Below are 12595 nucleotides of genomic sequence, written 5' to 3'. Positions count from 1 at the left end.
GTGACAGCACTACCTACTGCGCCACTGTCGCACTTACATTGTTTACTTCAGTTTAAATTATTATGATATTTTGTTTTTATTCTTTATTTTGATGCTATAGTAGTTTTATATTTGTCTTCCTACTTCAAATTTTGGCACTATTGTATAATTTACAGTCATGTTAATAAAGCAATTCTGAATTTAGCTGAAGTGAAAGGGTGGGCGACGCGGAGGTATTGGAGTTTGCATGCTCTCCCCGCATTTGCATGGGTTTCCTCCAGGGTGCTCCGGTTTCCCCCACAAGTCCAAATACATGTGGTACAGGTGAATTGGGTAAGCTAAAAATTGTCAGTAGTGTATCTGTGTGATTGAGAGTGTATGGGTGTTTACCAGGGATGAGTTGCAGCTGAAGGGGCATCCACTGTGTAAAACATGTGCTGGATAAGTTGGTGGAACATTCTGCTGTGGCGACCCTGATTAATAAAGGGACTAAGACGAAAAGAAAATGAAATGAAATGAGAGACAGAGAGAGAGAGAGAGAGAGAGAGAGAGAGAGAGAGAGAGAGAGAGAGAGAGAGAGAGAAAGTGCTTCTACAGGTGGCTTTGGTTTTATTCACCGAGGGTTCAGGTGTTTTCGAAAGAGATGGGTTTTTAGTTGTTGTTTAAAGGATACCATCTGGGAGTATGGGGTCAGAGGCACTCTGTTAAAGGCTGTCTTGTCCCTGTATGAACAGAGCAGAAGTTTGGTTTGCATTGCCGCCAATAAGACAGACTTGCTTCCAGTACATGTTGGACTCAGGCAGGGCTGCCCTTTGTCACCAATTCTGTTTATAATTTTTATGGACAGAATTTCAAAGTGCAGCCTTGGGCTGTAGGGGGTATCGAACATAGACCTTTAGCATGTACTGGGGCGATTTGCTGCAGACTGTGATGCGGCTGGGATGAGAATCAGCACCTCCAAGTCTGAGGCCATGATGCTCCACCGGAAAAAGGTGGTTTGCCATCTCCAGGTTGGAGGAAGGTCCTTATCCCAGGAGGGGGAGTTCAAGTATCTTGGGGTTTTGTTCACAAGTGAGGAAAGAATGAAATGTGAGCTTGTGAGGCGGATTGGTGCAGCGGCAGCAGTAATGTGATCAATGTACCAGTCTGTTGTGGTAAAGAAGGAGCTGAGCCGAAAAGCAAGGCTCTCGATTTACCAGTCAATCAACGTTACTACTCTCACCTATGGTCATGAGCTTTGGGTCATGACCAAAAGGACAAGATCTCGGATACAAGCGGCTGAAATAAGTTTCCTTTGCTGGTGAGGAGCTTTGTCATAAGGGAGAAGCTCAGAGTAGAGCTGCTGCTCCTCCACATCAAGAGAAGTCAGCTGAGGTGGCTCAGGCATCTGTTTCGAATGCTTCCTGGACGCTTACCTAGGGAGGTGTTCCAGGCATTTCCCTACCGTGAGGAGACTTCAGGGAAGACCCAGAAAACGCTGGAGGGACTATGTCTCAAGCCTAGCCTGGGAACACCTCGGGATCCCGTGGCTAGAGGAAGTGTCTGGGCAGGGGGGAAGTTTGGGGTTCTCTCCTAAGACTGCTGCCCCAGAAAAGCGGATGGAAACGAATGAATGAAGGATACCAGTGAATCTGCAGCCCAAGTGGGAATGGAAAGATCATTCCACCAGCATGAAGCAGTGAATGAAAATGTTTTTGAAAGTGACTTAAAGCCTCTTTGCAATGGCACCCCAAGTCTATACTCATTCCTGGAGGAGCTTCGTTGGAGCACTATTTGTATTAACTTTTAGTTGAAATTGAATGCAGTCATATCATATTACTGAAATATTATATAAGTCTAACTTATGTAACCCTTTATGTAATTTTGCCATTTTAGCCAAATTTTCCTGAATTAACCCCTAAGCGTCCTTTATTGTTATGAAAACACTTATAAAAACTATATAAAATCACACACAAATCTTAATTAGATATGACATTCCAGTTCCACTTTATATCATGCAGCCTTAACTACTACTTGGATCAAAAAATAAATACACATACAAATACATGTGTTGATAATGTATTGCAGAACACTTCTGGTGCTCTTGAGGTGGGGTACAGGTAGGGTTAGGGACAGGTTTGGTGGTATGAGCAGGTATAATGGCAGATTGAGGTGTAAAGGATGGTCAACAGTGTAATTACACATTTAATCACAGAAATCAATTACACAATTATTATTACAATGTAAAAACTTGTATTTAGACAATAAGTATATTGTGTCAAAAATGAGTTTCAGTGTAAAGTCATATTAGTTTAGGCCACCTAAAATAAAGTAGGACAAACTATGCTGTAAATGAATGAATATGCATACATATTATACTATTCATAAAATGTCAAAAATCGAATTAAATTTGCATCATACTTTTTTTAGCCCCTCTCTCTCTCTCTCTCTCTCTCTCTCTCTCTCTCTCTCTCTCTCTAGATATGCAGTACACAAATAGATTTTCAGACAGAAACCTTGTACGTTCAGTGATTCTAGAATCATCTGTTGAAATAAAATGACAGTATTATATGTTGCAATAGTTTAACATTTCACAGCTGCAGATGCTTCACTTTCTTTGTCATTGTTGAGGGTGACATGTTGTTGCACTGATCCCTCAACAGCTGGTCAGTCTGTGTGTGGACTCAGCACTTAAAGTCATCTGGCCACTGTGTGCAGGTGCTCAAGATACAGTAGTGCTATTTTCTCCAGATGCAAGACAAATATTCAGAGTGGGTTTAATGGTGTGTTGCCGTAGCAATTATATCAGGGAGAAACAGATGATCGAGCTACCAGCACTAAATCATCTGATGTAACTGCATGTCTTGGCCAAAAATACAAGCTGGAGGGACGCCTGAGAAACACCCACACATGCAAATACAGGAGGCAGTGCATTTTGTGTAGGCTTGTGTACTGTATGAGTGTGTGTTTTCATGAATAAACGCCACAAAACATATAATCAGTAAAAAAAACTTTGTACTGCCACTTAAAACTTTACATACATGCCCTATTATAAATTCTCATGTCTAGAAGATATTTGTATAATCTTTTATGAAACTGATCATCATGAGCTCTTGCCTAGCAAATGAGCACCCAGAAAATTATTTCCCATGATAGATTTTCCCATGGGGTTTTTAATGGAATCGTTCAATTCATTAGCTACTGTTTAAGGTCTATGGTAAACATTACAGAACTGTAAGCTGCAACCATTCACACCCCAATTATTGATATGTAATAATTATCCAAAACATACCTCTTTTTAACAATGTAAGTGCATTAAAAAAATAGCATTTTCTACATGGCAGTGTGTAATACACGTTTTAAAGCAAAACACCAAAGTATTGTCAAGTTACATGAAGTGAAATTTATTTATAAACTAATTTCGAGAGGATCACGTGCTTTTGATTGCTGGTCCTGCATTATTCAATTTATGATTCACCAATCAGACGATTCCTTAGCCACAATAAATACCCCAAGTTCTATATGACAGCCATCTTCATTTTAAAGAATCCCCCCTTCCACTTCTCCTCCTTTACTAGATGGGTGACACGGTGGCCCAGTGGTTAGCACTGTTGCCTCACAGCAAGAACGTCTCTGGTTCTAGTCCTTACCAAACCAGCCAACAATTCTGTGCGGAGTTTACACGTTCTCCCTGTGGACATTCTCGAGGACAATTGCTTTCAACCCCTGGTTTCAACACTGGATTCTTCAGGAATCAGCTGAATCAGTTCACAAAAGAGGACAAATTTGTTTACAAAAATGACAGACCATGAAGGAAAAAATATGAATTTTGCTGATGTATTTGGCTGAATGAATGAATGAAACATGTGCTGTATAAATCAAACAGCACAGTAGAAAAGCTACAAATTAAAAGTACTGAAAATTACAACTTGATTTGCTGATGTTTAGATCAGCAGAAAGAAATGATTGTGATGTCATTCTGTGACGGACACAGGCTATGCTCATCATTTTATATATTATTTTTTATAACCTCTTTAAATATATTCAAAAAACATTTAAAAATCTGGTTTATATAAAATCAGACGTGTCATTATTCCTATTAGAATGTACCTAGCATGTTTCCATTTGTGCCTACCTTTAAAACATTGGAGTTTTAGTTGAATTTGTAAATATTCATTTTTTTATTATTATCTACATAACCTTGTCTATTTTATTACTTTTCAACTATGTTTGACCGATTGTATAATTCTTGTATTTTTTTTTTTTAGGTTGTTCAGGGACAACACACAAAAAATAGCCTTCTGGCTAATTCTGGTGCATTTGCAGAAATGCTAATTAATGTACACTGTCCCTGCCAAATAAACAAATAAATACAATAAAATAAATTTGGTCATTTCTTTGACAGCATCATAAGTGGAGTTTAAGAACCACAGAAAAGTGAATGTGATGAGAGCAGTTTTCCTCTTTACTGATGTAAAGCTCAGGTAATCTATTCATTGACAAATGAAAACAGTGCTGGTTTTAACTATTATATATAATGTATATATGGTTGTCTTTTGGACAACTGTCAAATCAGCCATCTTCCCCATCATTGTGTAGCCTACAGAACTATACTGAGAGACATTTACAAGGTCTTTGCAGGTGATTTGAGTTAGTTAGCTGAGTAAGATGTGGCACCAGGTGTCTTCAAACTGAACCCTTTCACAATATTTAAATTTTCTGACATACTGAATTTGGGGGTTCCATTAGTTGTAATCAAAATAATCAAAATTAAAAGAAATAAACAATTGAAATACATCAGTCTGCGTAAAATGAATGAATACATCATAAGTTTCACTTCTTGAATGGAGTTATAGATAAATCGATGGCTGATATAGATGAATAGATGGCTGGTCCCTTATGAACTCAACTTTGGCTTTACTAATAAAATGGTTACTGAACTTTGGTTTAACCATCACATTTTTAGTAAAACTGTGGTTGTGTTAGGGGGGGTAAAAAAAAAATGGTTAATTCACTTTTGCTATAATAAACACATGATTCATTTTCGTAGACACGCTACAATGGAAAGAAATCCTCACAGTATCCCGAATTATTAAATCAATAAATACCGACGTGGCTACACTTGAGAACTAATATCTGCCGCGTCAGCGAGTGATGATGATGTCATCAAGACTTCTAATCGACTACTAATCGAAAGAATCGAATCGCGCACCTGAATTGAGCTTCTCATCAGTGGATTCAGAACATAGCGTAAGACTGAGGAAGATGATAATAGAAAGATGATGAGTCATAGCCAATCAGCGCGCGCCGTCACTGTCCGCTGAGACTCGCGCCTTTTGGAGAGCTGCCGGATCGGCGGGAACACAGAACACACGTTGAGCTCTCATACACTCTGAACTATAGACTGTAAAATAAATAGCTCTCAACAGTCAACACAGTGTTCAAAAACCTCTCACATGGATTTACAGCATGGATTTCACAAACAGAAGATAATGCAAGTCCACCATATGTACATCTAACCGAAACGCACACTCCTGTCACTTTAAGGCGCTTCGCTTATCTCCCTACAGCTAAAAGCCTTTTTAATTATCATTGTATTCAAATGTCCCTGAGGAAATGCACGGGTTTTATTGCCATGACAACTACCCGCGTCGGTCAATTAATGCCAGTGGAAGGGAAGCGCAGGTGGCTTGCGCTTTTTTACGCACTGTTTTACACACAACACCGGCGGCGGCTCGCTTTAATAAACCGAGCTACACACATTCACGACCTCAACACAGATAACTTTCCGCACTGCCCGCGTAATGAACCAGGATGGAGCGCGAAGCTTTCTTTCTTTGAACAATACGAATGTACAAACAGAATGTGTTACAGAACTTACGTATTTTGGCCACACTGGCCACCAAGAGCCAGCTGGCTATAATGTAAGGTGTCTGCACGTAGCTCCATTCCCACTGCACTATCTTGAATCCTCCTCCGTGGTGGTGAGAAGACTCTCCATCCTCTGTGCTCGGCGTCGTGGGCTCTTCGGCAGACCGGGCGAGCGCAATCCCAGGATGCCCGTACTCTCGGGGAATATACCGGGCGGCGACGGGGGATGTGGCGGGAGGAGCAGCGCTCACCCCGAGTTTTGGCGGAAGCGATGCTCCTGTCACGTAAAGGTCAGTCACTGCATCACGAGCCAGCGTTATGAAGAGGAGCAAACTCAAGCCCCGCATCTTGCCGGCGCGTTCAGCGGCGTGTCATCTTCATTTCTTTTATATACGCTCTTGTTGCGATGGCAAGCCCTCCGCGGGACGCCCCGTTACCGGTTTACAACATCAACACACACTCCACTTGCCGGTAACTCACGAAGGTGCAGCTGGCAGACACGGACACGTGATCCGTTCGTGCACAAGGAGGATCTTGTTAAAGAGCCGTCACTCATCACAATCATCCTCATCTTCGTCAAAACAGAGAGTGCGAGCAAAACCAACGATATCACACAGACTCTATATATGACAGCGCCACGAAAAACAATTCTTTAATACGCGGAAATACATCGACTGTTTAATCAGAATCAACAAGTTGCTTTAGTCACTGAAGCAGCCTGACTTTTAAATGATAGATCACTCAATGATTAAAGTAGTTGTCAAATGAATTTAAAATGTCACATGCGCCCCCAGGAGGACTAAAGTGAATCTTTACTGATGTAGTTCACTGGAAAATATTCGTATTAAATAACACTTTGCAATGAGGCATTATGTTACAAAACAATGCATTAATTAACAAACAAAATTGTAACAATTTTACAGCATCGCCATCCTTGGAAATGTTAGTGTTCATGTTCTTACTGTCATTACTGCACTTTACCCTTTTCATTTATCATAAATCCACTGAAAGGTCAGATTACGCCACAGCACTGTATAGTCTTTTCATTTGGACTCAATATTTAATAACTTTTTCCATAACAGTCATACTATGTTTTCAGACAAGTTTGTATTATATCATATTATTCAATTCAATTCAATTCAGCTTTATTTGTATAGCGCTTTTACAATGTAGATTGTGTCAAAGCAGCTTCACATAAATGGTCATAGTAACTGGAACAGTGTGGTTCAGGTTTTAGTGTTTAAGTTCAGTTCAGTTCAGTTTAGCTCAGTTCAGTGTGATTTAATCATTACTGAGAGTTCAAACACTGAAGAGCAAATTCATCGATGCGCAGCTCTACCAATCCTGAACCATGCAAGGCAGTGGCGACAGCGGAGAGGGAAAAAAAACTTCACCTGATGGGAGTGAAGAAAAAAAAACCTTGAGAGAACCAGACTCAGTTGGGCACGACCATTTTAATTTCTCCGCTGGCCAAAAGTCTTGTGCAGAACTTCATTCGCCGTGGTTTATGCTGGAAGATGGCCTCAATGAAGACTCGTCTGTCCCTGGAGCGTCGCTGGAATCAGACACATGTTCTCCACTCCCCACGACCATCAGCAGCTCAGGATATGGCCTGGTCCCGGATATGGAATCCTTGGGATCATCACGTCGCTGGTCTTGGATCCAATCAGTGACTCTGCCTAATCTGAGGACCTCGGGATGAGTATCCCCAGGTGAAAATAGAGAATAAAGAGAATAATTAGCGTAGCTGCTGTTCATAGTGTATATAAGCAAGATGCAGAAGCCTGTGTGGAACCCGCTAGGTGATGCATTGAGTGTATGCTTTACTAAACAGATAGGTCTTTAATCTAGTTTTGAACTGGGAGAGTGTGTCCGAGCCTCGGACGTTATCAGGAAGGCTATTCCAGAGTGTAGGAGCCATGAAAGAGAAGGCTCGACCTCCTTTACTTGATTTTGCTATTCTAGGTACTACTAGAAGCCCTGAATTTTGAGATCTTAAGGAACGAGTTGGTTCGTAGCGAGACAGAAGGTTGGTTAGACAAACAGGAGCTAGATTATTTAGAGCTTTATAAGTGAGAAGTAATATTTTAAATTCAATACGAAATTTAACAGGCAGCCAGTGTAAGGAGGATAAAATTGGGGTTATATGATCATATTTTCTAGACCTGGTCAGAACTCTGGCTGCTGCATTTTGTACTAATTGAAGTTTGTTAATAGAGGATGCTGGGCAGCCAGCAAATAGAGCATTACAGTAATCCAGTCTCGAAGTCATAAAAGCATGGACTAGCTTTTCTGCATCTGAGATGGATAGCATATTTCGTAATTTAGCGATATTTCTCAGATGAAAGAAGGCAGTTTTTGTGACATGGTATATATGGTTTTTAAAAGTTAGATTGCTGTCTAATATGACACCCAAATCTTTTATAGTAGAGCTAAAGCTAACTTTGTATCCCTCTAATTGTAAATTGAGTTGCGAGATCTGCTGTGTGCAAGATTTAGGCCCAATAAGTAATAATTCTGTTTTGTCTGAGTTTAAGAGAAGAAAATTCTCTTAAAGCAACATCACAATAGGTGAATGTGGAGAAAATGACATTTTAAAGTTGCCTTTTATTTTACCTTCTGTATACCCCATTTTATTAACTGAAAAACTATATAATATTATACAAACCACAATAAAACAAGAATTATTATAACTTTAGAGCTTTTAAAGACATTTAGTCAAAACAAATGTTTTCTGATATTTCTTCTGGTGTGTTTATAAACATTTTTAGACATTCAGTTGAGATGATTCAGTGATATAACCCTAATTTTCAATCACTAAAAATGAAAGCACAAGCTTTTTTGTGGTTATTTTCACCAACTGATATTGTCTGTAAAAATGCTCACATAAACTCATCGGCCACTTATTAGGTACGCCTTACTAGTACTAGGTTTAACCCTCTTTTCCCTACAGAGCGGCCTTAATCCTTTTTAGCAGAGATTCAACAAGGTACTGTAAATATTCCTCAGAGATTTTGGTCCATATTGACATGATAGCGAAGAAGAGAAAATATCCAGTAAACCTCAGTTCTGTGGGCGAAAAAACCTAGTTAATGTCAGAGGAAAATGGCCAGACTGGTACGAGCTGATAGAAAGGCAACAGTGACTCAAATAACCACTCGTTACCACTAATGCATGAAAAAGAACATCTCAGAACACACAACACGTCCAACCTTGAGGCAGATGGGCTACAGCAGCAGAAAACCACACCGGGTGTCCCTCCGGTCAGCTAAGAACAGGAGACTGTGGATACAATTCACACAGGCTCACCAAAATTGGACAATAGAAGATTAGAGAAACGTTGCCTGGTCTGATGAGTCTCAATTTCTGCTGCAACATTTGAATGGCAGGGTCAGAATTTGGCACCAACAACAGAAAAGCATGGATCCATCCTGCCTTGAATCAACAGTTCAGGCTGGTCATGGTGCTGTGATGGTGTGATGGATATTTTCTTGGCACACTTAAAGCCCATTACTACTAATTAAGCATCGTGTCAACTCCACAGCCTACCTGAGTTTCGTTGCTGACCATGTCCATCCCTTTATGACCACAGTGTACCTACTGTATCTTCTAATGGCTACTTCCAGCAGGATAATGCACCATGTCATAAAGCGCGAATCATCTTAGACTGGTTTCTTGAACATGACAATGAGTTCACTGTACTCAAATGGCCTCAACAGTCACCAGAACTCAATCCAATAAAGCACCTTTTTAGAAGTGGTGGAACGGGAGATTCACATCATTGGATGTTCAACTGTCAAATCTGCAGCAACTGCATGCTATCCTGGCAATATGGACCAAAATCTCTGAGGAATATTACCAGTACCTTGTTGAATCTATGCCATGTAGGATTAAGACAGTTCTGAAGGCTGTTCTTGTATGGTGTACTCAATAAAGAGTATCTACTTTAAGCACGTGTGTGTGTGTGTGTGTGTGTGTGTGTGTGTGTGTGTGTGTGTGTGTCATGTGAATGAAAACAGATGAAAGAAAAGTCTAATAAAAGATTTAATTTTAAGTTAACAAAGCTCTGTCTTTGGATTCAAGGCCAACATGTCCCTGTAAAACAATGGTGAATCAGGATACAACATCAAAAATTAGAAAAACTGTATTAGCAAAAAAAAAAAAAAAAAACATTGCAAACAAACAAACAAACCTTGTGCAGGTGTCAAAAGAGATGACATCACTGAAGCACTGAAAATGATACATTCATTGTGAGGAACACATGCACGCTCATGCAGACAGGTAATAAAGTCCAACATAAAACAACCCCTAGTGTCTCCAAATTTCCTACAGCATAAAACCCTGTGCAAAAAAGCAATACTATAAAATGCTTAAAATATGTGCTTGTAACAGTAATAATAATAATTTTTAAAAGTGCTGCAGAAACATCCTGCCTCAAATGCGACATTTCTCTTGCTCCATGCACATATTTTATAACACCATATCAGTGGCATAACTAAAAAAAAAAAAAAAACTCAAACTCATCAAAAACTAAAAGTGTTTAGGTGAAAGAACGCATGAAAAACCTTTCTCTTGACTACAGAGCACTTCAATAAATAGGACAGAAACGTGATACAGCAGAATACAGGACTGTTGTAGCATCCACAAACCTATCAAGAGAGCAATGCGATAAATAAAAGAAAAACAAACAACTGACCTAGTTTATGTCCTCTCTAATCAAGATCTCCTTGGTATAGTCAAGACTTTCAGTTGAACACCACCCGGTCAGCTTTCCAGACACAAATTAAACCTCATCCAAGAGTTTTCAATGGTCGATCATTGCTGACAGTGTCATTTAAACCAGGGTTCGGCTTCATTTATGGGCCCAGAAACCAGTGTTTTGAGTTACTCTATTGCACTGATCTCACCTACTGGCTTCCGTTATGCCAACCATGAGCTGTTAAAACAAACATAGCAAAAGACTTGTTTTTCAAAAAAAGTGTTCACTTAAAATACATCTCGTTGACGTATAAATTGTGATTTAGAGTTCTATACAAATCAATTCATCCTTAAATCTGTTCAACATATTTAGCATTTTACATCACCAGATCATATACACAGTTTTTCTCCATCAGTAAATGTAGGCTGGTATTTAATACTATACAATTAAAGCTTGTACCAATCAAATCCTGACATGTCTAATGGATATCATACACACACTTCAGGTATCCATACAGCATATGAGTCATCCAGTGAATTGTTCGCATTGGCAGGCAGATTTCGGTTCAGGGATTGCACAGACTGCGTTTAGTGAAGATCCCTTTGTCACAGTTCTTCCTGTCATTATTGCAGCTCTCCTTATGGATTCTTATGCTGCTTTACAAGTGTTTTCACCATGAGAGCTTCCAGATTCAGACCTTCCCGTTAGAACTGCCGAGGCCGAGAGCCTGCACCACTTCCACACTCAGACCACTCTTCAGAGTCCTTCGTACTGCAACACACATACACACACACAGCATGGCATTAAGTTTTAGTTTGCGGTTTCTGCATTCTGGGTCTGTTTGAACCAAAAGACTTATTTGATATATCATTATTTTCGCAAAGGGTTTTTAACCTTTATTTTTATAGGACAGTAAAGGGGAGACAAGAAAGGAGAGAGAAAGGGAAGGATCGGCAAAAAACCTTGAACCAGGAATTGAACTCAGGTCTGACACTACCTGACAAAAGCCTTGTCGTCTATCCAACTTTTAGGAATAACAAATAATTACTTGACTTCTAGTTGATCATTTGGTATCAGAAGTGGCTTTTATGAAAAACAAAAGCCTCTAGATTATGCATATTTTACCAAAATAAAATCTGATCATGCCTTGATTTTTAATTGTTTAATTAGGACAGTAAGGTCTGACGTTGCTTATACAAAAGTCTTTGTCACTTAACAGAAATAATGTACAGTATAGAATATAAAGTCATGGTGCAATGGAGAAAGAATTAATATTGTGTATGACTCCATGAGCTTGGACGTCTGCATCCATACATCTCAGCAATGACTCAAATCACTTATTAATAAAGTCATCTGGAATGGCAAAGAACGCGTTCTTACAGGACTCCCAGAGTTTATCACGATTCTTTGGATTAATCTTCAATGCCTTACCCCAGACATGCTCAATAATTTTCATGTGTGGTGACTGGGCTGGCCAATCCTGGAGCACCTTGGCCTTCTTTGCTTTGAAGGCTGAAGTATGAGAAGGAGCTCTATCCTGCAGAAGAATTTGCCCTCTCCTGTGCTTTGTAATGTAATGGGCAGCACAAATGTCTCTGTCTCTGCAGATCTCTCACATGCCCCCATACTGAATGTAACCCCAAACCATGATTTTTCCTTTACCAAATTTGACTGATATCTGTGAGAATCTTGTGTTCATGTGGGTTCCAGAAGGTCTAATTTCAATTCTATTATTATTATTATTATTATTATTATTTTAAGGTCACAAGTGGTTGTGTCAGCATTTCACTGCATATCATACCGTGTATGACTCTGTATGTGACAAAATTAGAAATGTAAATTTATTAATATTTACATTTATTTGATGGTATGTTTGTTTGTTACGCTCTGTGTCAGCCTTTTTAATTTAATAAATTTGTATTTTTGGAGCCTTGGTGTTGCCGCCTTTGATTTACATTTAATTTGCACTTTTTGCGGTTTTGGCTGAGCACCCAATTAAGAGATGTGCGTGCTTTTGTACAGTTTTTTCATGGCATGTTTGTTTGAAATTTATAAGAACACCTGATA

General features: G+C 39.4%; 2 protein-coding genes across 12 annotated transcripts in view; both read right to left on the bottom strand.

The window, feature by feature from the left end:
* slc9a5 (solute carrier family 9 member A5) overlaps positions 1–6191 on the bottom strand; it is a 32991-nt gene extending 26800 nt beyond the window's left edge. The window contains 1 exon segment of the mRNA NM_001113472.1: positions 5840–6191. Coding sequence (NP_001106943.1) covers positions 5840–6176 — 337 coding nt within the window. The 5' untranslated portion in view covers positions 6177–6191.
* Positions 6192–9860: 3669 nt separating this feature from the next.
* Positions 9861–12595, bottom strand: part of fhod1 (formin homology 2 domain containing 1) — a 66853-nt gene continuing 64118 nt past the window's right edge. For all 11 annotated transcript variants that reach the window (XM_021477910.3, XM_021477913.3, XM_073908712.1 and 8 more), the window contains one exon: positions 9861–11299. In XM_021477910.3, coding sequence (XP_021333585.2) covers positions 11220–11299 — 80 coding nt within the window. In that variant the 3' untranslated portion in view covers positions 9861–11219. The remainder of the gene's footprint in view (positions 11300–12595) is intronic.

The sequence above is a fragment of the Danio rerio genome, chromosome 7 (assembly GCF_049306965.1).
Source record: "Danio rerio strain Tuebingen ecotype United States chromosome 7, GRCz12tu, whole genome shotgun sequence".
Classification (NCBI taxonomy): Eukaryota; Metazoa; Chordata; class Actinopteri; order Cypriniformes; family Danionidae; genus Danio; species Danio rerio.
This window is presented reverse-complemented; position numbering and strand designations above follow the sequence as displayed.